The sequence below is a fragment of the Colius striatus genome, chromosome 29 (assembly GCF_028858725.1).
Source record: "Colius striatus isolate bColStr4 chromosome 29, bColStr4.1.hap1, whole genome shotgun sequence".
NCBI classification, from domain to species: domain Eukaryota; kingdom Metazoa; phylum Chordata; class Aves; order Coliiformes; family Coliidae; genus Colius; species Colius striatus.
The window spans coordinates 457561-483608 of NC_084787.1; the positions used below are offsets into that span (position 1 = coordinate 457561).

General features: G+C 70.3%; 8 protein-coding genes across 16 annotated transcripts; 6 read left to right on the plus strand and 2 right to left on the minus strand.

Annotated features, from left to right (window-relative positions):
* The first annotated feature begins 370 nt into the window (after positions 1–370).
* On the plus strand, positions 371–1480 carry APOA2 (apolipoprotein A2). The gene is made up of 3 exons (XM_062016339.1): positions 371–782; positions 1036–1245; positions 1325–1480. The coding sequence occupies exons 2-3, from the start codon at positions 1046–1048 to the stop codon at positions 1440–1442; spliced, it is 318 nt and encodes a 105-aa protein (XP_061872323.1). The 5' UTR covers positions 371–782; positions 1036–1045; the 3' UTR covers positions 1443–1480.
* A 335-nt stretch (positions 1481–1815) lies between these two features.
* Positions 1816–2871, plus strand: UFC1 (ubiquitin-fold modifier conjugating enzyme 1). Its single transcript, XM_062016270.1, has 6 exons — positions 1816–1942; positions 2045–2112; positions 2226–2289; positions 2378–2454; positions 2535–2625; positions 2708–2871. Exons 1-6 carry the CDS (start codon positions 1820–1822, stop codon positions 2777–2779), a joined length of 495 nt encoding a protein of 164 aa, XP_061872254.1. The 5' UTR covers positions 1816–1819; the 3' UTR covers positions 2780–2871.
* On the plus strand, positions 2553–7879 carry USP21 (ubiquitin specific peptidase 21). Of its 4 annotated transcripts, XM_062016268.1 has the most exons (14): positions 3004–3087; positions 3879–3963; positions 4036–4831; positions 5636–5695; positions 5892–6015; positions 6106–6217; positions 6309–6446; positions 6529–6593; positions 6672–6775; positions 6873–6959; positions 7041–7119; positions 7272–7379; positions 7460–7574; positions 7677–7879. In XM_062016268.1, exons 3-14 carry the CDS (start codon positions 4061–4063, stop codon positions 7765–7767), a joined length of 1854 nt encoding a protein of 617 aa, XP_061872252.1. In that variant the 5' UTR covers positions 3004–3087; positions 3879–3963; positions 4036–4060; the 3' UTR covers positions 7768–7879. The 4 variants fall into 4 exon arrangements, with proteins under 4 accessions (XP_061872253.1, XP_061872250.1, XP_061872251.1 ...); XM_062016269.1 differs by lacking the exons at positions 3004–3087; positions 3879–3963 and adding an exon at positions 2553–2625; XM_062016266.1 differs by lacking the exon at positions 3879–3963 and having other exon boundaries at positions 2991–3087.
* A 245-nt stretch (positions 7880–8124) lies between these two features.
* On the plus strand, positions 8125–10816 carry PPOX (protoporphyrinogen oxidase). Of its 4 annotated transcripts, XM_062016197.1 has the most exons (12): positions 8125–8259; positions 8366–8500; positions 8761–8876; positions 8950–9082; positions 9176–9320; positions 9409–9599; positions 9673–9733; positions 9814–9932; positions 10015–10128; positions 10205–10354; positions 10437–10479; positions 10550–10816. In XM_062016197.1, exons 1-12 carry the CDS (start codon positions 8173–8175, stop codon positions 10684–10686), a joined length of 1431 nt encoding a protein of 476 aa, XP_061872181.1. In that variant the 5' UTR covers positions 8125–8172; the 3' UTR covers positions 10687–10816. The 4 variants fall into 4 exon arrangements, with proteins under 4 accessions (XP_061872181.1, XP_061872178.1, XP_061872180.1 ...); XM_062016194.1 differs by having other exon boundaries at positions 10437–10816; XM_062016196.1 differs by lacking the exon at positions 10437–10479.
* B4GALT3 (beta-1,4-galactosyltransferase 3) lies at positions 10726–13345 on the minus strand. The gene is made up of 6 exons (XM_062016199.1): positions 12779–13345; positions 12361–12596; positions 12063–12253; positions 11862–11984; positions 11635–11739; positions 10726–11556 (listed from the first exon to the last, which is right to left on the minus strand). The coding sequence occupies exons 1-6, from the start codon at positions 13032–13034 to the stop codon at positions 11076–11078; spliced, it is 1392 nt and encodes a 463-aa protein (XP_061872183.1). The 5' UTR covers positions 13035–13345; the 3' UTR covers positions 10726–11075.
* Positions 13346–13614: 269 nt separating this feature from the next.
* On the minus strand, positions 13615–17231 carry ADAMTS4 (ADAM metallopeptidase with thrombospondin type 1 motif 4). Its single transcript, XM_062016248.1, has 9 exons — positions 16858–17231; positions 16264–16587; positions 15885–16017; positions 15624–15794; positions 15234–15520; positions 14953–15139; positions 14673–14848; positions 14425–14600; positions 13615–14337 (listed from the first exon to the last, which is right to left on the minus strand). The coding sequence occupies exons 1-9, from the start codon at positions 16993–16995 to the stop codon at positions 13929–13931; spliced, it is 2001 nt and encodes a 666-aa protein (XP_061872232.1). The 5' UTR covers positions 16996–17231; the 3' UTR covers positions 13615–13928.
* A 1769-nt stretch (positions 17232–19000) lies between these two features.
* Positions 19001–23915, plus strand: NDUFS2 (NADH:ubiquinone oxidoreductase core subunit S2). 2 transcript variants are annotated; one of them, XM_062016251.1, is made up of 14 exons: positions 19001–19077; positions 19335–19441; positions 19894–20084; positions 20512–20632; positions 20793–20905; positions 21001–21075; positions 21176–21253; positions 21895–21980; positions 22146–22265; positions 22380–22509; positions 22897–22992; positions 23171–23254; positions 23611–23668; positions 23768–23915. In XM_062016251.1, exons 1-14 carry the CDS (start codon positions 19022–19024, stop codon positions 23803–23805), a joined length of 1353 nt encoding a protein of 450 aa, XP_061872235.1. In that variant the 5' UTR covers positions 19001–19021; the 3' UTR covers positions 23806–23915. The 2 variants fall into 2 exon arrangements, with proteins under 2 accessions (XP_061872235.1, XP_061872234.1); XM_062016250.1 differs by lacking the exon at positions 19001–19077 and adding an exon at positions 19120–19229.
* A 301-nt stretch (positions 23916–24216) lies between these two features.
* Positions 24217–25989, plus strand: FCER1G (Fc epsilon receptor Ig). 2 transcript variants are annotated; one of them, XM_062016356.1, is made up of 5 exons: positions 24217–24448; positions 24764–24855; positions 25029–25070; positions 25341–25364; positions 25642–25989. In XM_062016356.1, the coding sequence occupies exons 1-5, from the start codon at positions 24382–24384 to the stop codon at positions 25696–25698; spliced, it is 282 nt and encodes a 93-aa protein (XP_061872340.1). In that variant the 5' UTR covers positions 24217–24381; the 3' UTR covers positions 25699–25989. The 2 variants fall into 2 exon arrangements, with proteins under 2 accessions (XP_061872340.1, XP_061872341.1); XM_062016357.1 differs by having other exon boundaries at positions 25344–25364.
* The last annotated feature ends 59 nt before the right edge of the window (positions 25990–26048 follow it).

Sequence of the window (26048 nt, forward strand, 5' to 3'; positions counted from 1 at the left end):
CCGGGAACCCCCCGGCCCCGCTGGTGACCCAGAGGACAGAAAGCTCTTGTCCCCGGTGCCATCCCCGTGCCCTTTGCCCCTGTGTCCCCAAACATGGCCCTGCGCCCCTGTGTCCTCGGGGCCCCCCCGGTGCTGCCTCTGTCAGGACCCCGTGGGATGGCCCCGGCCCCCAGCACTGAGTCACCGTCACGTTGGCGGCCGAGGGTCAGCGATAAGCCGGGCGATGACCCTTGTCCCACGTCCAGCCCTGGGTTTGGCAGCCCCCGGGCGCTGCTGCCCAGCTGGGACCTGGAGATGGGGCGGCCCCTGGGGCAGAGGGGCTGGTGGGTGCTGGAAGGGGGGTACAGGGGGGTCTCAGGGCTGTAGGGGAGCCCTGGGGTGGGTCTGGGGGTCCCGTGCTGCTGTGGGGCCGTAACACCTGTGCCACAGGGCCATGGTGTGCCGTGGGGCCACCACTGGCCACCAACTCACCGAGGGGCAACTGTGTGCCCCAAGGTCCCAACACACCACGTGTCACAGGGCCACCAGCTGAGCCCTGGCCCCCAGCGCCCCCCCAGAACCACAGCACCCCCTGCCCGTGTCCTTCCTGGGGCCACAGGGATGGGAGCCTGGGTGCAGGGCTGATGAGGAGGGGCCATCCCCCGCAGCGACCCTTACCCCTGCCGTGTTTACTCAGGCTGTGGCGGGGGCTGGCACGGCCTCTCCGGCCCAGGGGCGGGAGCTATCGGGGCCGGGGGGGATAAAAGCAGCCCCTGAGGGGACACCCCCAGAGTCCTGCCCAGGTGAGCAGCAGCCAGCACCCAGCACCCAGGCAGGATGGGGAGCGATGGGGTGTCCCAGCAGGGACCGGGGCAGGACGGTGCCTGGAGCCACGGGGCCAGGAGGGAGCAGGAGCGGGTGGCAGGGCTCAGGGGGGCCGGGGCGGGAGGGGGCCTGAGCTGCCATGGCGTGGGATGGGGCAGGGATGGGGCAGGGGGTGAGGGTGGGAAGGTGCTGCAGGGCAGGCCGGCTGCCGCTGACCCTTTCCTACCCCAGCCCCACCACCATGAAGCTGCTCGTGGCCACGCTGCTGCTGCTGCTGTGCGCCAGCTGCCTGCAGGCCGCCCTGGTGAGGCGCGAGGCCGAGGAGCCCGCCCCGCCGCCCGCAGAGGAGGTCTTCACACGCTACTTCCAGACCTTCTCCGACTTCATGACCAAGGAGCTGCCCCAGAAGCTGAAGGTGGAGGAGATGCGCACCCAGGCTGAGTACGGGGGTCATGGAGGGGAGCAGGGGGGGGCAGCCCTGGATGCCCCTCAGCCTCCTCACCCCCCGCCTCTCCCTCAGGGCCTACCTGGACCGGGCCAACAAGCAGCTGACGCCTCTGGCCCAGGAGCTGCAGAACAATGTGGTCGGGTTCTTCTCATCGCTGCTGAGGGTGGGCAAGGCTGGAGAGCAGCCCTGAGCCCCAAGGGGAGCCCCTCGCTGCCCCCCACTCCCAATAAAACCCTGAAGCCGCTGCCTTGTGTCTGGTGCTGTGGGGCCGGGGGGGACTTGGGGTACCGGGGGAGGACTGAGGGGGACTTGCAAAGGCCTTTGGGGGACCGAGCGGGGACTGTGAAGGGGGGGAGGCGGGAGCGCGGCTGAGACCGGACAAACTCAGCTCTGACAGCACTAAAGATGGAGCCACCGGGCTCGCGCCCCGCCCCGGCCCGTACCAAAGATGGCGGCGCCGACCCCGCCTCCCCCATCCGGCGCGTCGCTGCCCCGAAGCAAGATGGCAGCGCTCGGCTCGGCGCCTCCCCCGAGCGTCACTTCCGGCGCCGCTTCCGGCGGCGGGCCATGGCGGACGAGGCGGCGCGGCGGGCGGTGGCGGAGCTGCCGCTGCTGCGGACGGCGGCCGGGCCGCGGGACCGGGACGGCTGGGCGGCGAGGCTGAAGGAGGAGTACCGCGCCCTCATCCAGGTGCGCGGGCGCGGCCCCGCCGGGACGGGTTCTGCCGCTGTCCTCCGGCGGTCCCCAGGCTGGCGGCAGCCGCGCTCACTCCCCTGCTTCCCCTTCCCCCAGTACGTGGAGAACAACAAACGCGCCGACAACGACTGGTTCCGCCTGGAGTCAAACGCTGAGGGCACGCGGTGGGTGAGCGGGGCTGGGCCGGCCCTCCCTCCGCCCCGGCGCCGCTGCGGGGTCCGGGGGTTGCCCCGGGACTGAGGGCGGCGGGGGCCGGGCCGCGCCTGGTGTGTTGCAGGTGGTTCGGGAGGTGCTGGTACGTCCACGAGTTGCTGAAGTACGAGTTCGCCATCGAGTTTGACGTGAGCAGGGGAGCGTCAGCCGGGAGGGCGCGGGGCGGGGAGGGCCGCGGGGCCGCTGACCCCTGCGTGTCCCGTGTCCGCCCTCCAGATCCCGGTGACGTATCCCTCCACCGCCCCCGAGATCGCCATCCCCGAGCTGGACGGGAAGACGGCCAAGATGTACAGGTCTGGGAGCACACGGGGCTTGAAGCGCCCGGGAGGGGATCGGGGCGCTGGAGGGGGCTGACGGGTCCCTCCTCACACAGGGGGGGCAAGATCTGCCTCAGCGATCACTTCAAGCCCCTCTGGGCCAGGAACGTCCCCAAATTCGGCTTGGCCCATCTGATGGCGCTGGGGGTGAGTCGGGGGTGTCACGGGGAGGGGGTGCGTGGCGCTGGGGGTGTCCCCCCGCGCGGCTGCTCAGCCTCTGTCCCCGCAGCTCGGGCCCTGGCTGGCCGTGGAGATCCCCGACCTGGTGGCCAAAGGCATCATCCAGCACAAGGACAACTGAGCGGTGTGGGGGCGGGGTTGGGATCCAGCCCCCTCGCCCAGCCGCTCCCTCCGCCGCCGCGCTGCTGCTCCCCAATAAACGCTCGAAGCCGCGTCCGTGTCGCCGCCGTGTCGGGGGTCGCTGTCGCTTTAAGCGGCGCGCGCGGGGGGACGCCGCGCGGTTGCCATGGCGGCGCGCGCGGGGTGGGCGGGGCTCGGCCGCGCAGGCGCAGTGCGGCGCGCGAGGCCGCCGGGGGCGGGGCGGCGCGCGGGAGGAACGAAGATGGCGGCGGGTGGTGCGGGAGTCGTTGCCATGGCGGCCCGCGGCAGGTACGGCGGCGGTTGCGGCGGGGGCGGGGGGCAACGACGGCACCGGGCGGCTCGGGGAGGGGCGGCGGATGCGGGAGGAGCGCTGCGAGGCCCGGGACTGCGGCGAGCGGCGGGGCCGGGGTGGCGGCGGCGGTCACCTCTTCCCCTCACGCCCCCCCCCCCCCACCCCCCATCTCCCCTCATTGGCGACCCCCGGTACCGGGCCGGGGGCAGGACGCGGCGGAGCGGGGGAGGGCGCACGGGGAGGGCGGTACGGCCCTGGTGCGGGGAGGTGAGCGCAGCGAGGACGGGGGCCGGGGGCGCTGAGGGCCGGGCCCGAGCCGGACGGGAGTCCCCGGAGTGCGGGACGGGCACGGCGGGGGGCGGGGCCCTCACCACCGGCACGGCCGACCCTTCGCTCGGGCCGGCAGCTGCGGGCTCGGGGCTGTCGCCCTGGCACAGCCTCTGCGGCTGCAACGCGGCCTTCGCCCCCCAGCAGCCCGCCTGCAGCGGCCGAGTCCCCCCCGAGCTGCTCCTGCTGCTCCCCACTGCGGCCGCCGCGGCCGAGCCCCTCCCGGTGCGCGCCGAGGCCTGCACCCGCCGGTGCCGGGGCCCCGTGGAGCGGGAGCCGGGGATGGCCGCGGGCCCCATGGCCCGGCGGCGCTTCGGCGTGGGCAGGGGGGAGGAAGCGGCTCCCGGTGGTGCCAAACGCCTCGGTGATTCACCCCGCCGTGGGGCTGCGGCGGCGGGCGAGGGGCTTTGGGGTGCCCCGGGCCCCGCCGTGACCCGCAGCGTCTCTCCTTGTGCCGCAGGGCCCCCGCTGACGGGACTCTGTGCGCGGCCGCTCGCCGCAGGGGGCTGTGAGCGGTGCCGGCGGCAGCAGGCACGGCGAGCGAGGTGGGTGCGCAGCCCGGTGCCCCCGCGCTGTCCCGACGCTGCCAGCGTCAGCCCAGTCCCTCTCCCCCGCAGGGCTCCGCTCTCGGCCGTCCTCAGCATGCCCCAAGCCTCGGAGCACCGCGTTGGCCGCGCCAGGGACCACGCCGTCGTCACCTCCCAGCCCAAGGCTGCCGCCAAGCTGCCCAACGGCCACCGCGCCCTGAGCCAGGAGCGCCATGCTACCGCCTTGGCCTCTGCCAGCAACGGGCTGTCCCCGGCGCCCAAGCTTCGCCTGCTGCCGCCGCGGCCCAGCACCATGGACGACCGCAGCAAGAAGCTGGAGCTGGACCGCGGCCGCGCCTCCAAGCGCGGGGAGGCCGCTCGCAGCTCGGCGTGCCGGCGTGGGCCTGTCAAGGCGGACCACGCGGTGCGGGTGCCCGGCTCTCCGCAGGCCAGCGCCGTGCCTGGCAGCGCCTCCTTCTCCCTGCCCGCCGGGGCCTCGCTGGCGGGGCGTGAGGCCGAGCGCCGGCGCAGCAACCTGGCACGCTCCAAGTCCATCAGCATCGGGGACCTGAGCCAGGGCGGCGGCGGTGGCGGCCGTGCCGAGGACGTGGCGGCGGTGCTGAGCCGGCTGGTCCTGAGGGACTGTGGCCACCAGCTGAGCGCCGGCTCGCTGGCACTCAGGAGAAGCTCCTCTCTCCGGAGGGTCAATGTCTCGCCGGGGCTGGACGGGAAGCCCACGGCCCCGCTGCTCTCCGTCCGGCCCGAGAGCTGCCCGAGGACTCGAACCGACCCCCCATACGGCCACGGACCCGGCGCCCTGGCACCCAGCAGCCCCGCCCTGGGCAGAGCCCCGGTGCCCAGCAGGACCGAGGAGAAGGCAGCAGCCGTAAGAGCCTCAGGCTTTGTCCCAGGCTTGGACGTGGCCTGGCCCCCGGCCGCAGGGCAGCAGCTTTGCTCCCACGGGGGTTGGTGGCTCCACCGGGATGGGAGAGCAGTGCTTGCCTCACCTCCATGTCCCCGCAGCTCCCAGGTGCAGGGTTGGCTGGTTCTGCACCCGCCTTCTCCCCAAGGAGGAGCCGTGTCCTGTCCTCCGCTCGCCCTGGGCCACGTGTGGGGATTAGGTGCCCTCAAATCCTGGGGCTGTGCCTGTGGGGGACAGGGACAGCTTTTGGCCCCTGTGGTGCATCCCCTGCTGCTGCCACAGAGCTGCCCCCACCCCCACGGAGCCACCAGCCCCCCACACCCTCTCCCACGCCTCACCACTGTGGCACAGAGCCGGCAGCCGTGTTTGCCTCCGCTCCCCGTCCTGCGGGCGCTCGCTGTCCCCAAGGCAGCTCTCTCACTAATTAATCCCCCTGAGATGAGCCTCCAGCAAGGCCCAGAATAGCCAAGGGAAATCGGATCAGCTAATGAGCTGTAGCTTAGAGAGGTGGAAGGGGCCCGGCGCGGCGGTGCCGGAGCCATGCCGGGGCTGCCGGGAGCCACGCTGGTGGAGCTGCCACGCAGGCTGCACCGCACGCTGCTGCCCCGGCGGGAGCTGCCGGGCCGCGGTGCCGACATCTCCGAGTCGCTGGCACACACAGCTGTGATGGGGCTGCTGCTTGTCAGCGGCGAGGTGAAGCCTCCGCGGCCGGGCCGGGCGTCGCTGTGTGGGGATGGGTCTCACTCCTGTCGCTCTGTGTCCCTACAGACCCATCACACCCTCCTGCTGGGCTCGGGACACGTTGGCCTCAGGAACTTGGGCAACACGGTAAGCGCCTGCAGCCCTCCGGCCCCGCGGCCCCTCCCCTCCCTCTGTCCTGGGCTCACGATGGCTGTAACCAGGCTGTCTCCTCCTGCCTCGGGGGTCCCCATGGCGTGGTGGGGCACGCCTAGGGGTGTGGGGATGCACCGAGGCCCGGTGGCCCCTACCTGGGGCGTCACGGCATCGTGCTGCTCTCTCGCAGTGCTTCATGAACGCCGTGCTGCAGTGCCTGAGCAGCACCAAGCCGCTGCGGGACTACTGCCTGCGCCGGGACTTCCAGCAGGAGCAGCCCCCCGGCCCCCGCGGCCCCCAGGAGCTCACTGAAGGTGGGAAGGGAGCTCCTCGCGCCTCATCCCCCCTGCCCAAGCTCTTACATAAACCCCACCAGTGCTGACAGCCGGTGTGTCGCCCCGCAGCCTTCGCTGATGTCATCGCCGCCCTCTGGCACCCCGACTCCTCCGAAGCCGTCAACCCCGGGCGCTTCAAGGCCATCTTCCAGAAATACGTCCCCTCCTTCACGGGATACAGGTGGGGCTTCACCCCCCGGCCCCAGAGCACCCCCAGCAGCTCCTGGGGGGCCGCCGGCAGCGGTGGGTGCCGTGGGTCCCTCCCCCCGCAGCCAGCAGGACGCACAGGAGTTCCTCAAGTTCTTCATGGACCGACTGCACGTGGAGATCAACCGCAAGGGCCGCAGGACCCCCAGCATCCTCTCGGACGCCCGGCGGACCCCCGCGCTGGAGGACCCCGAGACGCTGAGGTGAGGCAGGGGAGAGGGGCCAGGGGGCCTGGGGAAGCCCCGTCCACGGGGCCACAGCCTGACTCGAGCCCTTTGCCCTCAGCGACGATGAACGCGCCAACCAGATGTGGAAGCGATACCTGGAGAGGGAGGACAGCAAGATCGTGGGTGAGTCTCCCCCCGGGCTCCCAAACCTCTTGGGGTGCCCCTCTCCACCTGCCTTCACCCCTCCCTCCTCGCCCCCAGACCTCTTTGTGGGGCAGCTGAAGAGCTGCCTCAAGTGCCAGGCGTGCGGCTACCGCTCCACCACCTTCGAGGTCTTCTGTGATCTCTCCCTGCCCATCCCAAAGGTGAGGATGGGGCAGAGCTCCATGGCCACTCCTCTCCCCCACAGCCCCTCCCCAGCTCTCCCGCCTGACTCTGACCCTCTCTCCCCACCCCCTGCAGAAAAGCTTTGCTGGGGGGAAGGTCTCGCTCCATGACTGCTTCAGCCTCTTCACCAAGGAGGAGGAGCTGGACTCAGAGAATGCCCCGGTAAGGGGTTGTGGCTGGTGTTTGGGCAGCCCTGGCTAGCAGCCCCAGGCCCCTCTCACTGCTGCTGTGTGCCATCGGCAGGTCTGCGACAAGTGTCGGCAGCGAACGCGGAGCACGAAGAAGCTGACGATCCAGCGCTTCCCCCGCATCCTCGTGCTCCGTATCCTTTGCAGGCTGGACAGGGGAGGGCTGGGGAGGAGGCTGTGACCCCCCCCAGCCACCAGTGTTGGTGGGGAGGGGTGGGGGGAGCTCTGGGAGCAGGGACTCGTCCCTTCAGCCACTCGTGGCCACGTTTCTCTTAACGCAGCCCAGACCTGAACCGGTTCTCCACCACCCGCTACTCCATCAAGAAGTGCTCGGTCTTTGTGGACTTCCCCCTGCAGCAACTCAACCTGCGGGAGTTTGCCAGCGAGAAGGCGGGTGAGGCAGGGCGGGGGCAGAGGCGGGGGCACAGGGGGTGACGTGGGGGGAGCAGCCCTGAGCCCACCCTCCCTCTGCAGGGAGCCCCGTCTACAGCCTCTACGCCCTCTGCAACCACTCGGGCAGCGTCCACTACGGGCACTACACGGCCTTCTGCCGGGACTCGGCCGGGTGGCGTGTCTACAACGACTCCCGGTAAGTGCCCTCCCTCTCCCCCCGCCCGCTCCCCGGCTGGCCCCGGCCCCGTGCCCCGTGCCCCCTGCCCGGCCGGGCGCGGGGCTGAGGGTGCTGCCGCAGGGTCTCGCCCATCAGCGAGAACCAGGTGCCGTCCAGCGAGGGCTACGTCCTCTTCTACGAGCTGGAGGAGCCCCCCGGCCGCCGGCCCTGAGCCCCCGGCGCTGGGCAGCAGCCCCCCGCGGCGGGGCCCGGATGGAGGGCGGGCGGGCGGCGCTGCCCTGCCTGGCGCTTTTGTGAATAAATTTACTAAAAAACCCCAAAAAGCTGCAGTTTGGTGTCGGGCGCGCGCAGGGGGCGTGGCCATCGCCGAGGGGCGTGGCCTGCCGGCTGGGGGCGGGGTTAGCTCCGTGGGCGGGGCTACCGGGGCGGGGCGCGCCGTGATTGGCTCCTCGGCCCCGCGTGGCTGCCCCAGCGCCGGTGGGCGGGGCCGAGTAGCGGCCCGCGCCGCGCTATTGGCTCTCCGCGCCCTTGGCCACGCCCCCGCCGGGGCCGGTGGCGGGAGGGGGCGGCGCCGGGCCCCGGCAGCGTCGCGCGCGGCGGCGGCGGCGGCTCCGCGATGGCACCCACCGTGGCCGTGGTCGGGGGCGGCATCAGCGGCCTGGCCGCCTGCTTCCACCTGTCCCGCGCGCCCCGCCAGCACAAGGTGAGCGCGAACCGGGGCCGGCGCCGGCTCTAACCCGCGCTGCCCCCGGGAGCGGGGGTCGGGGGTCGCCGGTGTCCGCGTCCCGCGCTGACCGTGGCGTCCTCAGGTGCTGCTGCTGGAGGCCAGCGGCCGGCTCGGGGGGTGGCTGCAGAGCACCCGCACCGCCGACGGGACGGTGTTCGAGCACGGGCCCCGCGGCATCCGCCCGGCGGGGGCGGTGGGCGCCGACACCCTGCACATGGTACGGGACGGGCGGGACCGGGAGTCCCTGGGGCTCGGTGCGGGGCGGCAGCGGGGTCCCCGGGGTCTGCGGGAGGCGTCTCTCGGGAAGGGGGCCGAGTCCGGGGGCAGACCTGGGTGTGTGTCAGAGGTGCCGGGGGGAAGTGGGGCTGGGTTCAGGGTGTCAGAGGGTCCCCGGGGGTCCCTGGGTGGGTGTCGGGGTCCAGCTGAGGCTGCTCCGCGGCAGGTCCTGTGCCCTCAGCCCTGCCCGTGTCCCCACAGGTCTCCGAGCTTGGCCTGGAGGGTGACGTCCTGCCCGTCCCCGGGGACCACCCGGCCTCCCGGAACCGCTTCCTCTACACCGGCGGGGCCCTGCACAAGCTGCCCTCGGGGCTGAGGTAGGAACGAGCCCCGCTGCCCCCCCCCGCCGCCCCCCTCGAGCCGCCTCCCCTGAGCCCTCGGTGTGTGCAGGGGGCTGCTGAGGCCGGTGCCCCCCTTCTCGCGGGCGCTGCTCTGGAGCGGAGCGAGGGACCTGCTGGCGCCGGCCGGGACGGAGCCCGACGAGAGCGTTCACGCCTTCGCCCGTCGCCGCTTCGGCCGGGAGGTGGGCGCCTGCGCGGGCTGATAGCGCCGGGGGGCTTATCAGGGCCCGGCAGGGGCCGGGCGGGACCCGGCCTCACCGGCTGCGTCCCTGCAGGTGGCCGACATCGCCGTGGACAGCCTGTGCCGGGGAGTGTTCGCCGGGGACTGCCGAGCGCTCAGCGTCCGCTCCTGCTTCCCCGCGCTCTTCCAGGCCGAGCGGCGCCGGCGCTCGGTGCTGCTGGGGCTGGCGCTGGGCTCCGGTGAGCGCCGGGGCCGGGAGGGCGCGAGGGCAGGGTGCCCCGGTGCCAGCCCGGCAGCACGAGGGGTCACCGGCGCTGTGGCTGGCAGGGAAGGAGCGTGGCGCTGAGTCGGGGCTGAGCCGGAGGGCGCGGGCCGAGCGCTGGAGCCAGTGGTCGCTGCGGGGCGGGATGCAGAGTCTGGCCGAGGCACTGGCGGCCTTCGTGCGGCCGCGCGGCGTGGAGCTGCGGTGCCATGCGCCCCTGCGCCGCCTGCGCCGCCACGCCGACGGCCGCTGGCAGGTACGGCCCGGGCAGGGCATGGGCTCGGGGGTCTCTTCCCCAGGACCACGCTCACTGCTCTGTGTGCCCGCAGCTCACGTTGGACGATGGCACCGTGACGGCTGACCACGTGGTCAGCGCCATCCCGGCTGCAGGTAGCGGGGCAAGCTGGGGCAGGTGGGGAGGATGGCCTTGTCCTCCTCCTCCCTGATGTCCTCTGCTGTCCCCTCTCCAGCCCTGGCTGAGGTGCTGCCAGCTGAGGCCGAGCCACTGGCACGGGAGCTGCGGCGCATCCCGGCCGTGTCGGTGGCCGTGGTGAACCTGCAGTACCAGGGCGTCACGCTGCCCGTCACGGTGAGAGCGCTGCCCACGGCTGTCCCCAGCACCCTGGGGTATCCCCAGCACCCACGAGTGACCTCATCCCACTCCCACACAGGGCTTTGGACACTTGGTGCCATCCTCTGAGGATTCGTCCCTCCTGGGTATTGTCTACGACTCGGTGGCCTTCCCCCAGCACAACGGTGCAGGAGCCGCCTCAGTGCGGCTGACGGTGCGTGGCTGGAGATGAAGGGGGGGGGTCACAGGAGCCATCCTGGGGGGCTCATGGTGCTGCTGGTGCTGTGCAGGTGATGCTGGGGGGTGCCTGGTTTGAGCAGAGCTTCGGGGACCCGGCGTCGGTGTCGCCGTCGCTGCTGCTGCAGCGGGCACAGGCAGCGGTACAGCAGCAGCTGGGCCTGGACACAGCCCCGACACACTCCATCGTCAAGGTGCACCAGGTGGGTGATGGCACCGCAGGGTGGGGGGTACAGGGCGATCTGGAGGGTCCCCTGGGTCTCACCAGCTGCTCCCCCCGCCCAGGCCTGCATCCCCCAGTACACCCTGGGCCACTGGCAGCGCACAGGTAAGAGGGGCTTGGGGAGTGGGGGCCCCCGTGCCCGTGGAGGCACCCACAGCCCCTGCCCGTCCCGCAGAGCGCATCGCCCGCGTCCTGGCGAAGCAGCAGCTGCCCCTCAGCCTCGTCGGGGCCTCCTACGCCGGCGTCTCTGTCAACGACTGCATCGCCAGCGCCAGAGCAGCCGTGGGGCAGCTGCTGGGGCTGCAGTGCTGAGCTCCAGCGGCCCTTCCCCCAGCCCCACAGAGCTCTGGCTCAGTAGGACAAAGTGTTTTCTTTAATTGAAAAACCCTTACAAAGGTCCAGGGAGCAGCTCATAAATAGAATAAATACTCTTGCGCCGGCAGCGCAGCCTGAGCCTGTCTGCAGCAGCCGCAGTCTGAGCGGAGCCCGCCAGGGCAGCCCCGGCCCCGGTGCCTCCGCACCCCTTCCTGGGGGTGCCCCGCTCTACCAGGCACTGGCCCCATGGCCAGCGGTTGCCCTCAAGGCTCGCTGCTCCCCCCAGTCTCTCCAGCGGGGCCACAGCACAACCACAACCCTGACGAGGGTCTCTTCCCCGTGCTAGGTAACAGCAGAGTCCACGTGGGGGCCATGGTGGCCAGTGGCTAGTGGGTAGCTTGTGGCAGGCTCTGGTTGTCCCCACGGGACGGGAGGGTCCCGGGCTCCTCCTGTGCCACAGCCCTGCCAGCGCTGTGACCTGCTTGGGCATCGCCCTCCATGGCGGCCTCGGGGCTGCGCTGGGTGATCCCCGGCGCCGGGGGGTTGCCGGTGCCGTTTCCCACCCGTGGCTGGGGCGCGGTGGCTGCCGGGAGCCGTGGGGAGAGCCCCTGGTCCCCCCACGCTGCGCCGTCCCGGGGCAGCTTACGCAGCATCTCCTCTCGGAAGAGGCTGGTGCTGCTGCGGTACCTCTGGCCCTCCAGGCTCAGCCCCAGGCCCCGCTGGCTGCGGCCGGCGCGGGGGTCGGTGCCGATGTCCACGGTGAGGTTGGTGTAGAGCGGGTGCAGGTGCTTGGCCAGCAGCGTGTAGGTGAGCGAGTTCATCCCGTCCTGCGTCCACATCCGCTGCGTGCGGATCAGCAGGTCGAACCTGGGGGCAGGCGGGACGGGGAGCATCAGCGCCGAGCCTCTGCAGAACCCCGCCCCGGCCCCCTCCCAGCCCCACAACCTGTGGGGATTCTCCTCGTTGCCTTTATCACTCTTGTGCTTCACCATCTTGTAGTGGCCGACGGAGACGGGCGGGCGGGCGATCTTCATCCCGGCCAGGCGCACCCTGCGGAGCAGCCGCCGCGTGGCCGGGGGTGCCAGGGGGGACACAGCCTGTGGCCCCTCCAGCGTGGCAGCAGCGGCCCCCCAGGGACACAGACACCAGGGCAAGGCCCCACAACACCCTACCTGGTGGCGATGTCGTCGTCCTCCCCGCCCCAGCCCCAGTACTCGTTGGGGAAACCGTTGATCTTCATGTACTGGTCGGGGGTGAGAGCCGAGACCCCTCCAAAGTACTGGGGGTACGGAAGGCTGCGGGAGGAGGGGGCAGGGACTGAGCCAGGGCCGGTCCCTGGCTCCCGGCCGCCCTCCCAGGCCACCATCACCCACCTGTATCCGAACTTGTTCATGGCGATGGAGACGTGCTTGGGGTTCCAGGGGTCACAGGTGTAGAGGTTGTGGTCGTTCTCGGGGATGAGGTCGACATCGTGGAGGAACAGACAATCCCACTCCTCATCCTTCAGCGCCTCCTTCACCCCCACGTTCAGCAGCTTGGCCCGGTTGAAGGTGGCATTGCCGGCCTGCGGGGAGCGGCGGCTGCAGCGGCGGCCACGGCGCACCCAGGGCCCAGAGCAGCCGCTGCCGAAGCCTCGGGCGCCTGGCACAGCCCCCGCGGTGCTGCACTCACCTGGTGCACGACGTAGATGCCGTACTGGAGCTGCTGGCGCTGCAGGAAGGGGTGCAGGTAGTAGAGGAGGTGCCCCAGGTGTGTCTCGCGGTTGCGGTGCGGGATGATGATGGCGGTGCGGGACCGGGGCTCGCACGTGGGTGGTTGGTACCGGCCGCCCTCCTGCACCGCCGGGTTCTTCGCACGGATCTGCTCCAGCGTGGGCACCCGGCTGAAGCTCACGGTCAGCGGGCCGACTGCACGGGTGGGGGGGGGGGAGGCAACGATGGCACCGGGGGAGCGAGTCCGCAGCCCCGGAGGCCGCTCCCCCCCACATCCCCACATCTGCCCTGGCCGGTCCGTGCGGGCTGGAGCCGCGGGGCCGCTCCTTCCCCCGGTCCCAGCCCCGTCCCGGGTCTCCCCCCGCCCGCCGGCTCACCGAGGAAGGGCGATCGCTCGGGGCAGAAGGGCAGCGGCTGCGCGGGGTCGCGGCGGGCGGGCTGCGCGGGCAGCAGGCGGCTCAGGTTGGCGTACACGTCGTGCGTGCGCGAGTAGTCGAAGACGGGCCCGGCGGCGCGGCCGAAGAGCGACGTGAGGTTGCGGAAGCCGCCCAGGGAGAAGTAGGCGACGAAGGCGAACTGGCAGCCGACCAGCAGGGCCAGTGTGCAGGGCCGCTCCAGCAGCCGCCGCAGCATGGCGGGGCCCGGCCCGGGCCGCGGGGCCCGGTCAGCGCGGGCGGCGGGGGGCGGCGGCGCCGCGGGGCCGCATCGCGACGTGGGGGGGGGGGGGGGGAAGGGGGCGGCGCCGGGGCTGCCGGTACCGGCGGGAGCCTCAGCCCCGCCCGGCCGCCGCCGCCATCTTGGAGCAAGGGACGGAGAGCGGTGGGCGGGGCCGCGCTGACGTGGCGGCCGGTCAAGGGGCGGGACACGGGGCCGGGGTCGGGGCGGTGTCACCCGCGGCCCCGGAGCGGGCGAGGCCCCGGTCCCGGTGGCAGCGGCGGGGGCCGGATGCGCCGGCGGGATGGCGGGCGGCGGGACCCGGGGGAGTCCGAGCTGCGGTGGGCGTGGCTCCGTGAAGTGGGCGGGGCTCCGTGCGGCCCAGCCAATGGGCGTGTCCGGCTCAGGCCCCGCCCCCCTCGGTCGCCGTGGCAACCGCGTCCGCCGCCGCCGCCTCGGTGCCCGGCCGCGCGTCCGGCGGCTGCCGCAGCCCGGGGCCGGGGCCGGGGCCGGGGCCGGCGCCGACCGACGGTCACAACATCGAACCGGCTCCGTAAACAGCTTTAAATAACGGCGCCGCGAGATATATAAACAGCTTTAAATAACGGCTGTGCCGGGGGGGACGGGGAGCCGAGCGAGGGTCCCCGGGCCCTGCCTGGGGGTCGCCCCCGAGCTGTGCCCGCGGAGGGCTGAGGTAGACGCGGTGTCCTGCACCGGGCTCGTCCCGCCGGGGCTCTGCCGAGGGGGCTGACCGGTGCCATCCCGTGGCTGGTGCCCCCGCTCCCGGCGGGCAATAAATAGCCCAATAAATATGCGCTGCGGTGCCGCCGGGGCAGCTCCCGGCACGGCCGGATCCCGGCCGCGCTCCTGCCGCTACTTGTGTCGCCGGCGGCTCCGCAGGATCTCCAGGATCTCGGCTTTCTGCTTCTCCCAGGCTGACGCCGGGCGCCCCTGCGCCCGCGGCACGAAGAAGCTGTACTTGAGGCGCGGCGGGCGCTGCTCGTCCACCACCAGCGCCTGCAGCACCAGCGGCTCAGGCAGCGGCCCCCGGCCCGACAGCGTCTCGGTGGCCGCCGTGGCCCCGCTGTAGCGCAGGGTGACGCCTCCCGCCAGCACCACGGCGGTCGGGGACGGCACCAGGACGTAGCCGCCGTTGAGCAGCGAGCTGCCGCTCGGCCGCCGCAGTGCCAGGAACACGTCCTCGCTGCCCGACGCCGAAATCTGCCGGACCAGGAGGTGCGTGGCCCCCGCCGGCACGGTCACCACGTCGTTGTAGCCGTAGCTGCGGGGCACAGCGGGGTTGGAGGGGGGATGATGGCAGCCTGAGGGTACCATGTCACCCCCACCGCTGTCACCCTCAGGTGCTTACCGGGCTTTGGTGAAGGATCCGTAGACCTTGGTGCAGCTGGAGCCGTCGCCGCCGCACGTCATGCACTTGTCAAACTTCTTCTTGGAGCCGATGACGCGGTCACAGCCGGCGGGGATGCAGCGGCCCTGCACGCACACCCCTGTGCTCTCGGGGGAGCAGGGAGTCCCGTCGGCCACCTGCAGCACAGCACGGCCTCAGCACCCGCCGGCAGCACCCTGGGGTGCCCGGTGCGCTGGGAGAACACTCACCCTTGGCTGCAGCACGTGGTAGTAACCCAGGGTTTGGGACTGGCAGGTCAGCTTGCACTGGTCCCGCTCAAGGACACCGCTGTAGCGCGGCACCCAGTCCGTGGGGGCCGGGAGCCCCTTCACGAGGTCGGGGCGATGGTTGTATGCGGCACACTGCTCCTCCCGGAAGGTGAGGGCTGCCGACAGCAGTGGCACATGGTCAGCACCGGCAGCAGCCCCTCTGCGTCCCACGCTGGGGACCGGTGACATCCCCACTCCCCACTCAGTTGTCCCCACTCACGGGTGCTGCCCGGGCACTCCTCCACGTTGCAGGACTGGAAGCGGGTGCGCTTGCCCTCGCAGTACCGGCCGCCGTGGCGAGGCGTTGGCGCAGTGCAGCCACGGTGGGAGAGCCGGACGCCACCACCACAGGTCCGTGAGCACCCGCCCCATGGCCCCCACGGCCCCCAGCCGCCGTTCACGGGCACCTGCAGACAGAAAATGCAACAGGGGAGGGGGTCAAACCAGTGCTGGCAGGTGAGCAGCCGCCCCCCGCCCCCTGCGCTGCCCCCCGGGACTCACAGTGAGCTCCTGCATGCGGCCGCTGCCGACACAGAGCCCGTCCATGCAGGCTCTGCCCGGCGCACAAGGCGTCCCATCGGCCCAGGGGAAGTGCTTGGTCTGGCAGACGGAGCGGCCGCCGACGTGGCCGGTGCACCACAGCGAGGCACAGGGCGGCTGCAGGTCGCCGCAGTGCCGTGAGTCGGGCCCGAAGGCGAGCTGGCACTGCTGCAGTATCGGGTACACGCTGCCCGGCAGCGCTGAGGGCAGCTGCAGCCACTCCAGAGGCTTGTCCAGGAGGCACTGACCTGTGGGGACACGGCACCGCTGCACTGGGGGCACTGACAGCACCGGCAAGGGACGTGGCTGCACCGGGACCGCACATGCGGGACACTCTGCACCGGGTCATACCATGGCCGTTGTCCAAGAAGTCGGTGATGAAGCGGGTGCTGCACGGGGACCACATCTCGCCGGGCTCCAGCGAGGAGAGGACGGGAGCCATCAGGCGCCGGGTGGCTCCGGAGCGGCTGTTCAGCTCCTGGCAGGGCTGCGAGGTGTCGTGAAGCATATTGAAGACGTGGCCTGTGCCAAGGAGGATGCTGGTGTCAGCCCCAGGGGGGCTCATGGGCAGCAGTGGGTGTCTGCCACCACACAATGTCTCTTGCCACTCACCCAGCTCATGAGCGACCGTGAACGCCGACTGCAGCCCATCGTCCTCCACGATGGCACAGCTCCGCTCGGGGTCACAGACAGTGCCCACGTCAGCCATGCCCAGTGTGTTACAGGTGGCTGCCCCACACAGGTCCTGGGGGCAGACAGGGTGTGGGAGGGGGATCAGGGGCACCCCCAAACCTGACCAGCACCCAAACTCCCTGGGATGGGCCCCAGGATCCCTGCCTATGGACACCCCAAGGGCTCAGACAGCACCAAACACGTTGGGAGATGCTCAGGGACCCTGTCAGCTCCCAATAACCCTGCAAGGACCCCAAACAGCCCTCTGACACCCCTGAAGCCCCCCAGAACTCCCCCAGAACTGTCTTCCCACTCCCACCTGCCGGGTGAAGAGGACAGCGGTGTCGAAGTGGAGGGGACTGTCCTCATTGGGGACGTTGAGATCCTTTTGCCACTGACAGAAGTTACGGAGCATCTGAGCAGCGTTGGACGTGGAGGGGGGCCCGGGGGTGCCCTGGCCCAGCACCACCAGCCGTGTCACACGCAGCTCCACCGCGTTGCCCAGGCTGCTGTGCCGAAAGGAGCGGGCAGCCGCCGCCAGCACCGTGAGCAGGTACCGCCGGAGCCCCGCACCGTGGAACTGGGCCATGGACTCATCTGCCACCACCAGCATCTCCACGTACCGCGGCACCGAGGCAAAGCGCTGCCGGGAAATGGGGCACTGGGACAGGGACCGGCGGCGCCCCGGGAGGTGGGAGGGGAGCCCGGCCCGCCCCTGGCCCATCCCATCCCATCCCATCCCATCCCATCCCGGTCCGGTGTATCCCGGTCTCAGCCCATCCCGGTCCTTCCCAGCCCAGCGTGTCTCGGTGCATCCCGGTTCTGGTCCATCCCAGTGCAACGTGTCTCACTCCATCCCATCCCACCCCGGTCCGCCCCTGTCCAGGTCCGCCGTGTCCCAGCCCGGCCGTACCTTGGCTCTCCTCGGGGCCAGCCCCACGCGGGACCGTGTCCCAGCTTCTTCCGGTGCCGTTACGGGACACGCGGGACCGGGGGCTGCCCCAGCGGCGGCGACAGCAGCGACCATGAGCGCCAGGAGCGCGCGGCGCATCCCGGGCACCGCGACAGCAGCGCGATACCGCGACAGCGGGTCCCCGACGGCGCCGCCGCCTTTTATCGGGCGGGAGGGGCGGAGCGGGGCAGCCCCGGCCCCCCCCGAGACCTTCCGGGAAGGCAGAGCTGGGTCCCTTGGGAGCCGGGCTGGGGGGTTCCCTTTGTCGGGTCACTTTGTTCGGAACAAGCCCTGCACTGGGGGAAGACCCCAGGGATCTCCCCCACCCTGCAGTACTGGCTGCCCCGTAGTACCCGACTGCTCCAGCCCCATCCCTGCCTGTCCCCTCCCATCCCTCCTCGACCTCTTCATCACTGCTTATCCCCTCCATCCCTTCCTTCCATCCTTCACCACCTACTCCATCCCTGTCTGTCTCCTCCCTCCCCATCCCTCCCTGTCCCCTTCATTCCTTCTTGTCCCCTTCATCCCGCCCTGTTCTGTTCATCCCTCCCCGTCCCTTTCATCTCTCCCTGTCCCATTCATCCCAGCCTGTCTGGTGTCAGCCCCTTCATCCCCTCTCCGTGTCTGCACTTCCCAGCACGGCCACTCACTGTGACACACCCCGAGTCACCTCCTGGCCCTCGGCCCGGCTGGGCAGGACGTGGACCACATCCTGCTTCCTCCTTTCTCGTAACAGGGGGGCCAAGTTCGGCCACCCTTCCTGCCCCAGCACCCCCAGCACCCTCGTCGGGGGTGCCCTGTGTGGTCCTGGGTGCTGCCCTGCGGGTGCTGGCGCCGGTGCCATCTCCATCATCCCCGGGACAACAACAGGGTGACGTGGCCCCGCACAAAGGGAGCTGGTGGCACCCGGCGCCAACCTACAAAGGGCCTCTGTGCTGGTGCCACAGCGGTGCTTGGCTGCACCCGTGGGACCCTGTGGCACGGCAGCGGGGCCTGGCTGGGACAGCAGCCCTGTGAGAGCAGCACTGCCAGAGGGCTGCCGAGTCCACCAGCAGCTCCCCACGGACCTGGCACATGGCACATGGTGGCCAGGCACAGCCAGCATCTGCCAGAGCCAGCAGCCCAGGGGCTGCAGTATCTGCTGGGATCTGACATCTGCTCTGGCCAACACCCCCACCTCCAGCACCCACTGTCCACAGCATCTGCTGCAGCCAGCAGCACCCCCAACTCCAGCGTCCCCAGCTCCAGCGCCCCACAAGTCTGGGGTCTGGGCTGTGGGGCACCCTTGGGTGCTGGCAGGGGCTCTGCGGGGGGATTCCTCCTGGCTCAGCCTCCCCAGTGGCCCTGTTCCAGCATGGGGGGAGCAGCCAGCGGCCAGCATCTGGATGACATCAGCCGTGACTCAGGCGGGCTGGGAATGGCTGTGACGGGGCCGGGCAGCCGCTGGCGTCACTGGGGACGATGACGCAGCGGGAGGCCGCGGGAGCTGGCGTGACCCCACGGCCGGCCAGGCCACGGGGCACAGGGCACGTGGAGGGTCCTGGCACAGCAAGGGAGTCCCCATGTTCCCTGGAGGGACCGACCCAGACGCCGGAGCCGCTCGGGGCGGGGGGAGCGGGGGCTGGCGGTGCAGCCTGGCCAGGCTGGACACAGGATGCTTTTGCTGTCCCCACTGCCCCAGCACCCACACGGGGACACTGGGTGTCGCAGGAGGGGACAGAGACCACCTCCATCCGCGGTGGGGCCTGCAGGGGGGAGCCTGGGGACGCTTGTGCTCCTGCCGTCAAACCGGGACACTATGTTCCTCCTTTGCCTGGCGTGTCCTGCTCGCCCTGTCCCGTCTGGGCACCATCCTGCCACCCCGCCTGCATCCCTGTCCCTCCTCTCCCTCCTTGTCCTCTGCTCCGTGCCCCCTCCGTTCCCGCCCCATGCCCGCTCCATGCCCGCTCCGTGCCCGCCCCGTGCCCGCTCCATGCCCGCCCCGTTTCCGCCCCGTGCCCGCCCCGTTCCTGCTCCGTCCCCGCCCCGTCCCCGCTCCGTCCCCGCCCCGTGCCCGCCCCGGCCCCGCAGCCCCTCTGCCCGGCTCAGCGATGGCGGCGGCGGCGCCGCCGCGGCCGTTGCCCGGATGTTTGCCCGTGGCCAATATGGCGCCCGGCGTGGCTTCGCTCGCCCTTGCCCAAGGTGGCTCCGGCACCGCCCTGCGTCGGGCGCGTGGGGGCGGTGCGGCCCAAGGGCGAGATGGCGGCGCTGCGGGCGCTCGGGAGGCTGCGGGTGCCGTCGGGGCTGAGCGCGGCGGCGGCGGCGCGGCTGCGACCGGCCGCGGCCCCGGCGCGGTGAGAGCGGGCGGCGGAGGGCCGCGGGGGGCGGCGGGGCCGGGCGGGGGTCGGGCGCGGCGGGGCCCGGGCCTGCACGGCGCTGACGGCCCGTCCGCGGCGCAGAGCGGGGCATCAATGGCAGCCCGATGTGGAGTGGGCTCAGCAGTTCGCCGGCGCCGTCATGTACCCGAGCAAGGAAACGGAGAAGTGGGTGCCGCCGCCCTGGAACGGTGAGGGGGGGCGGCGAGGCCGCGGAGCGCCACCGGGGCCCTGCGGGGACCCTGTGCGGGGGGGAGACCGAGCCCTGGGGGTGTCCGTGCCCCGCAGGGATGAGGAGCCGCGGAGGTGGGGCCCTGGGAGGGTGTTGGGTGACCTGGGTGGTCTCTGGAGGGGTGTTGGGGGTCTTTGGAGTGCTCGGTGGCCTCTAGAGCCAGGCCGGGGCTCGCCGTGCCCCGTGGGCGCCCGGGGCTGCCTGGAGCCTCGTGGGGGTGGGTGTCACGTTGAGGGGCTGGAGGTTGCCCCTGGGACTTGCCCTGGGGGGGCTCGTGTGGTGCTGAGCTCAGCTTCAGCATCTGTCCGCTGTCTGCTCCGTGTCCGTGCTGCTGGAAGTGGCCGCGGGCGCTTGTGAGGGTGGGTGTCCTTCCTTCCCTGTCCCCCTGACTGTCCTCTTTCCCCTGGGCAGACAAGGACCCTGTGGCTCAAAAGAAGGTCTCCACTTTGACCATAAACTTTGGGCCTCAGCACCCGGCAGCGCACGGGGTGCTGCGGCTGGTGATGGAGCTGAGCGGGGAGACGGTGAAGAAGTGTGACCCCCACATCGGGCTCCTGCACCGTGGCACCGAGAAGCTCATCGAGTACAAGACGTACCTGCAGGTGGGTGCCAGCGCTGCCCCTGTGTCCCGGGGGATAGCGAGGGGTGGCTGCTGCGGGGAGGACACGTGGAGGCCCCGGGGCTGTGGGGCTGGAGCAGGGACGGGGTCGGTGTTTGTAAACAGACGCTGCTCGTTTATCAGCCCGGCCGGGTCTGACCTTCCTGCCAGAGAAGGAGCTTGAAATAGCTCCGTGCTGGGGGAACAACCTCGGCTGCTGTGTGCCAAGGGCTCAGGATTGGGGCCCTGCTGGGGTCTGTGGAAAGCTTGCAGAGAGGCGGTCGTGTGTCCTGCTTCAGTCCTCACCCCGAGGCAGGGCTGTCTGCTGGCACGGCGCGGGAGGCTGTGCTGGGAGCTGTGTCCTGCTGCTGTGTGCAGCCTCTGGGCAGCCCAGGGCTTCTGCCACCACTCCAGGCTGTTCCCCTCGTTAGGCTCTGCCCTACTTCGACCGCCTGGACTACGTCTCCATGATGTGCAACGAGCAGGCCTATTCCCTGGCCGTGGAGAAGCTGCTCAACATCCGCCCGCCGCTGCGGGCGCAGTGGATCCGAGGTGAGGGGGCTCTGTGCTGCTTCTGGGGGTCTCCAGCTGCTGGCCCGTGGACCAACACCCCTGCAGGCTCATAGCCTTTGCCTTTTGGGGGTTTGGACCCCTCTCCCCAGGAGGGTGCAGAGCTGCTGCTCACCCTGTGTCTCTCCCCCCCCCACCCCAGTCCTCTTCGCGGAGATCACCCGGCTGCTCAACCACATCATGGCCGTGACCACGCACGCGCTGGACATCGGGGCCATGACCCCCTTCTTCTGGATGTTTGAGGAGAGGGAGAAGGTGAAGAGCCGTGGCTTTGGGGCAGGTTTTGGGGTGGCATTGCCAGCAGGGCTGTGCCGTGCCGGGGTGCAGCGGGCTCCCCTCTGTCCCCGCAGATGTTCGAGTTCTACGAGCGCGTGTCGGGGGCACGGATGCATGCAGCCTACATCCGACCCGGCGGCGTGCACCAGGTACGGGCTGCTCCCGGCCCCCGGTGTGGGGCTGCCCCTGGGCAACGGCCTCTGAGGGACCCTGGCCCTGCGCAGGCTGAGGCCCCTCTGCCCTGTGCAGGATCTGCCCCTGGGGCTGATGGACGACATCTATGAGTTCGTCAAGAATTTCTCCATCCGGATAGACGAGGTGGAGGAGGTGAGGAGGGACAGGCAGCGCGGTCCTGCTGCATGCCCAGGAGAGAAACCCCCCTTGCCCTGCACCCTGAGGGCTGGGGCCTTGTGTTGCCCATCCCTGAGGTGCAGCCGCTGCAGGGCCCTTCCCACTGTGGCACCGGTGATGGGACCAAGGGCTGACCCGGTGCTGTGGCTCTGGAGATGGGACCAAGGGCTGACCCGGTGCTGCAGCTCTGGTGATGGGACCAAGGGCTGACCCTGGTGCTGCAGCTCTGGTGATGGGACCAAGGGCTGACCCCGGTGCTGTGGCTCTGGAGATGGGACCAAGGGCTGACCCCGGTGCTGCAGCTCTGGTGATGGGACCAAGGGCTGACCCAGTGCTGCAGCTCTGGTGATGGGACCAAGGGCTGACCCCGGTGCTGTGGCTGTGGTGATGGGACCAAGGGCTGACCCCGGTGCTGCAGCTCTGGTGATGGGACCAAGGGCTGACCCTGGTGCTGTGGCTGTGGTGATGGGACCAAGGGCTGACCCTGGTGCTGCAGCTCTGGTGATGGGACCAAGGGCTGACCCTGGTGCTGCAGCTCTGGTGATGGGACCAAGGGCTGACCCCGGTGCTGCAGCTCTGGTGATGGGACCAAGGGCTGACCCCGGTGCTACCTGCAGATGCTGACAAACAACCGCATCTGGAAGAACCGCACGGTCGACATCGGGGTGATCACAGCAGAGGAGGCTCTCAACTACGGGTTCAGGTGGGTCTAGGGGCTCCTGGGGACAGTTTGGAGTGGCTCAGCTGCATCTTTTTCCCCCTGAGGGATCAGGGTTGAGTCCCAAGGTCTGGGCACTGGCTGTGGGAGTCCCCAGGGTCGGTCAGAGCCTGCTTTGGGCAGGCTGCTCACCCCTGTCCCTGCCCACAGCGGGGTGATGCTGCGGGGCTCGGGCATCCACTGGGACCTGCGCAAGACTCAGCCCTACGACGTCTACGACCAGGTGGAGTTCGACGTCCCCATTGGCACCCGTGGCGACTGCTACGACAGGTCGGTCACCCCCTGCTCTGTGGGGCCTTGGGGGGCTGCAGCAGGGCCACCTCCCCTCCGTGGGGCTGCGGTGGGGCCGTGGCTTCCCCGTCACCCTGCGCCTGGGTCCCGCAGGTACCTGTGCCGCGTGGAAGAGATGCGGCAGTCGCTCCGCATCATCCTGCAGTGCCTCAACAAGATGCCTGAGGGGGAGATCAAGGTAGACGATGCCAAAGTGTCTCCCCCAAAGCGAGCAGAGATGAAGGTAAATGCTTGTGGTGCTTCCTGTCCCTGGGGCCTCGCTGCCAGCTGCGTTGGCGCTGGCGAGCAGGGAGCGTGGGTTGATGTGTCAGGGGCTCGTGCCGAGGCTTTTGTCACTGGTATCTGCTGTGATCTCAGCCTCTGCCTGCCTGGGCTGGGAGGGGGGGCTTTGTGCTGGGGAAGGGGGAGTTATCTCTCTGCTCCAGCTTGGCCAAAGCGCTGCCTGGTGAAGGCAGGGGGTGGCAGAGCAGCGGCAGCCACGCTGCCCCTCACACCACGTGCTCGTTTTGTGGCCTGTGGCCGTGTGAACGTGGCCACCACCCTGGTTCCCACGCGTTGCTCCCCAACCTTGAGGCTCCCCTGTGCTGACAGTGCCTTCCTCCCCACACAGACCAGCATGGAGTCCCTGATCCATCACTTCAAGCTCTACACCGAGGGCTACCAGGTGCCCCCCGGAGCCACCTACACGGCCATCGAGGCCCCCAAGGTGCCACTTCTCATTGGGCGACGGGGACAGTGGGCTCTGGCACGGGGAAGGGGGGTCCTGGCTGCTCCTGTCCCACACCACAGTGGTGTCTGAGGGCTGGACACTGTGGGTGGGAGGCAGAGCCTGAACCCCCCACAACAGCATCACTACGTCCCCAACCCTGTGCCTGTCCTTGCAGGGTGAATTCGGTGTCTACCTTGTCTCTGACGGCAGCAGCCGCCCCTATCGCTGCAAGATCAAGGCTCCTGGATTCGCTCACCTGGTAGGAGAGGTTGGGGGGCTGAGGCCCAGGGCAAGGAGGGGGTTTGGGGAAGGAGGGCACAGGAGTGAGCTTTCTGTTCCTCTGCCCTTGCTGCGTGTTAATCTGGGACCCAACTCGCCTCTTCTGCCTCTGCAGTTACAGCTGGTTTCCTGCCTGGGCTGATAACTGACCACATCCCCCCTCCCCTCCCCACTCCCCTGCCTTCCCCCACAGACTCTGGGAGCTGGGCCAGACCCTGCTCAGATGCTGGGCAAACCCACCCCCCTCCTGCCTCAGCAGGCCTCATGCCAGAGTGCTGGGGGTTTTGGGGGATGCTGGGGCTTTAGGGGCTGATGGGGGTCTCTGCTTTGCTTCAGGCTGGGCTGGATCGGATGTCGCAGGGCCACATGCTGGCAGATGTCGTGGCCATCATCGGTACGTTCCCTGCAGGGGCTCCCGTGGCTGTCGGGGGGCTTCTCCCTGGCTTGGGGGGGGGCTGATGTGCCCTAACCCCCCCCCCTCTCCTTCCCACAGGCACCCAGGACATTGTCTTTGGGGAAGTGGATCGGTGAGACCGCAGCCGCCGTGTGCCCGTCTCCTGCTGCTTGTGCTGCTGGGGCTGGGGGATCCCCCCTCCCCCTGCACCCCCTCCCTGCCCCCATCAAATAAAGGCTGAACCGAGTCCTGCCCGTCCTGTGCCGTCTCTGAATCCCCCCTCAGCCCTCCTCTGCCACCCCAAACCCAGTGGAACTCTCACTCTTCCTCCTCACCCACGTGAGGGTTGTGGGCAAGAGCTTCCCCTCCCTGTCTGGGGAGACCCTAGAGGGACCCCCGAGGTTTTGCCTCTCGGGGGCTGGGGAGGGGCTCCTGCCCGCCCTGACGGCCGCAGAGGGGCTGGGAGGTGCCTCGAGGGCAGCTGGTGACGCTTGGGGACAGCTCAGGGGCCGTTGTGCAATGCCCCCAGCGCCCCGTGCGGGAAGAGGGACGCGACGGCTGCGCCGGACGCTTCCCCAGCGCCGCCGTGGCCAGAGGAGGGGGGAAGGAGCAGGGGCGGCGCGAGCCGGGGGCAGGAAGGTGCTGGCACTGTGGCCTCTGACTCTGGCACCAGGACCCCGACCTGCCAGACCCCGCCGGGGGCCGCCGCAGCCATGGGCAGCCGCCTGCTGCTCGCCACAGCCCTGCTGCTGCTGCTGCTGCTCTGGACTCCCGCTGCAGGTGGGGATGGGGAGGGGGCGGCTGGGTGCGTGGGGCCTTGGATTTGACTCCCCCAGCAGCATTGAGCTGGGATCTAATGGAGCCCCCCCCCACGGGTGTTCGTGGCCCAGGAGGGCACCCCAGGCTGAGTCCCGGTGGGCTCTGGGGCTCTGGTGCTGCCCAGGGGGCTGTTGAGGCTGCTCAGGACCCTCTGCCATCGCCAGTGTGTGGAAAGGGGGCTGTTGGGGGCTGTTGTTGGCCAGGATGGGTGCAGGATATGTCCTGGGGGTGATGCTGACCCAGGGACCCCCCTCCTGCCTGCACCATCCTCCCTAGAAGCCCTGATGGAGCCAGAGCTCTGCTACGTCCTGGATGCCATCCTCTTCCTGTACGGCCTCGTCCTCACCGGCCTCTATTGCCACCTCAAGGTGAGCGCTGGCCCTCAGCCACCTGCCTGCACCCCTGGCAGCCCCCAGCTCTGGGGGGGGGGACTCCCCAGCAGGGGCACAGAGGGTGGCCCAGGTCTCCCCCACCCTTGCTGGGACTTTTTCCTCCTCTTACTTCTTCTTTCCTCACTTTCGGGTGCCCCCCCGCCCCGCAGTTCGTGTCTCGCCGAGCGGCGCGACAGGCACCCAGCAAGGAGGTAACGGGGCTGGGGGCAAAGGGAGGGGGGGTTGGGGCTGAGGGCAAAGGATGGGGGGATTTGGGGCTGGGGTATGCCGGGGTGGGGGGCATAAGATCCTCCTTCCAGCGCCCCTCCCAGGGGAAGGTGAAAGTGAAGGGGATTTGGAGGGTCTCTGGTGGTCTCAGATGGGGGAGAAGAAATCAGGAAAACCTCCTGACTTGCTTCCCTCAGGGTGGGGGCAGGAGTGGCCCTGTGTCCCCTTTATCCTTTCTCTTTCTCTTTCCTCAGCAGAAGGAAGAAGCCATCTACACTGTAAGTCAAGCTGGGGGTGGCGCATTCTGGGGTGGGGAGGTCCTGTCCTAGGGGGCCCCTGGGGGTACAGTGTCCCCTGGGGCCCCTGTAACCCACCCTGCAGGTGCTGTAACTGGGGTGATGCCCTGTCCCCCCTCCTCTCGGTGCAGCCCCCCCAGGTCCTTCCCTAGGGCACATCTTGGTAGGGAAGCCCCCACAGTGGGGTGTCAGTCTGGAGGGGGGGTGGCAGTTGGGGTGAGGTGGAGACTGACACCACACAAACCCCTCTCCCCCACAGGGACTCAGCGGTGAGGAACACGAGATGTACGAAACTCTCCAGCTCAAACAGTCCTGACCCTGTCCTGCTGCAGCCCCTCATCCCCTCACCCATCCCCAGCAGCTGAGGACCCCCACGGCCCCCACCTTGTCCCCCATCCTGGGACTGGGGTGAAGAACCAGAGCTTTTTGAAGGAACCAGTTCTGGTCCCAAAACCGCCTCTGGCTGGGCACAGGCACAACCCAACTGCAGCTGCAGGGCCGGGACCCCCTGAGCCCGGGGGGCTGAAGCTACCCGGGGTGTGTGGAGCTGCTCCCTGCTTCTGCTGCCCCCGCCCCGGCCCCCCAGTAAAGCGGCACCATCCACAAATGGGGCAGGAGAGTTTCTGTGACGGGGCGCTAGAGCTGCTGACGGGGACGGGGCCACCA

Excerpts from the sequence above, each read along its gene's own strand:
- NDUFS2 (XM_062016250.1), top strand. The coding sequence starts at position 19,135 with ATGGCGGCGCTGCGGGCGCTCGGGAGGCTGCGGGTGCCGTCGGGGCTG. Across the intron at positions 19,442-19,893 it reads GGTGCCGCCGCCCTGGAACG|ACAAGGACCCTGTGGCTCAA; the intron begins GTGAGGGGGGGC and ends TCCCCTGGGCAG. Across the intron at positions 23,669-23,767 it reads AGATGTCGTGGCCATCATCG|GCACCCAGGACATTGTCTTT; the intron begins GTACGTTCCCTG and ends TCCTTCCCACAG.
- UFC1 (XM_062016270.1), top strand. The coding sequence starts at position 1,820 with ATGGCGGACGAGGCGGCGCGGCGGGCGGTGGCGGAGCTGCCGCTGCTG. Across the intron at positions 1,943-2,044 it reads AGTACCGCGCCCTCATCCAG|TACGTGGAGAACAACAAACG; the intron begins GTGCGCGGGCGC and ends CCCTTCCCCCAG. Across the intron at positions 2,626-2,707 it reads CCCATCTGATGGCGCTGGGG|CTCGGGCCCTGGCTGGCCGT; the intron begins GTGAGTCGGGGG and ends CTGTCCCCGCAG.
- FCER1G (XM_062016356.1), top strand. The coding sequence starts at position 24,382 with ATGGGCAGCCGCCTGCTGCTCGCCACAGCCCTGCTGCTGCTGCTGCTG. Across the intron at positions 24,449-24,763 it reads GCTCTGGACTCCCGCTGCAG|AAGCCCTGATGGAGCCAGAG; the intron begins GTGGGGATGGGG and ends CATCCTCCCTAG. Across the intron at positions 25,071-25,340 it reads GACAGGCACCCAGCAAGGAG|CAGAAGGAAGAAGCCATCTA; the intron begins GTAACGGGGCTG and ends CTCTTTCCTCAG.
- APOA2 (XM_062016339.1), top strand. The coding sequence starts at position 1,046 with ATGAAGCTGCTCGTGGCCACGCTGCTGCTGCTGCTGTGCGCCAGCTGC. Across the intron at positions 1,246-1,324 it reads GAGATGCGCACCCAGGCTGA|GGCCTACCTGGACCGGGCCA; the intron begins GTACGGGGGTCA and ends CCTCTCCCTCAG.
- B4GALT3 (XM_062016199.1), bottom strand. The coding sequence starts at position 13,034 with ATGCTGCGGCGGCTGCTGGAGCGGCCCTGCACACTGGCCCTGCTGGTC. Across the intron at positions 12,254-12,360 it reads GCATCTACGTCGTGCACCAG|GCCGGCAATGCCACCTTCAA; the intron begins GTGAGTGCAGCA and ends CGCTCCCCGCAG. Across the intron at positions 11,740-11,861 it reads GACGACGACATCGCCACCAG|GGTGCGCCTGGCCGGGATGA; the intron begins GTAGGGTGTTGT and ends GCTGCTCCGCAG.
- PPOX (XM_062016194.1), top strand. The coding sequence starts at position 8,173 with ATGGCACCCACCGTGGCCGTGGTCGGGGGCGGCATCAGCGGCCTGGCC. Across the intron at positions 8,877-8,949 it reads AAGCTGCCCTCGGGGCTGAG|GGGGCTGCTGAGGCCGGTGC; the intron begins GTAGGAACGAGC and ends CGGTGTGTGCAG. Across the intron at positions 10,355-10,436 it reads CCATCGTCAAGGTGCACCAG|GCCTGCATCCCCCAGTACAC; the intron begins GTGGGTGATGGC and ends CCCCCCGCCCAG.
- USP21 (XM_062016266.1), top strand. The coding sequence starts at position 3,041 with ATGGCGGCGGGTGGTGCGGGAGTCGTTGCCATGGCGGCCCGCGGCAG. Across the intron at positions 6,016-6,105 it reads CCCCCAGGAGCTCACTGAAG|CCTTCGCTGATGTCATCGCC; the intron begins GTGGGAAGGGAG and ends GTCGCCCCGCAG. Across the intron at positions 7,380-7,459 it reads GTTTGCCAGCGAGAAGGCGG|GGAGCCCCGTCTACAGCCTC; the intron begins GTGAGGCAGGGC and ends CTCCCTCTGCAG.
- ADAMTS4 (XM_062016248.1), bottom strand. The coding sequence starts at position 16,995 with ATGCGCCGCGCGCTCCTGGCGCTCATGGTCGCTGCTGTCGCCGCCGCT. Across the intron at positions 15,795-15,884 it reads CACGGTCGCTCATGAGCTGG|GCCACGTCTTCAATATGCTT; the intron begins GTGAGTGGCAAG and ends TCCTTGGCACAG. Across the intron at positions 15,140-15,233 it reads GCCGCATGCAGGAGCTCACT|GTGCCCGTGAACGGCGGCTG; the intron begins GTGAGTCCCGGG and ends TTCTGTCTGCAG.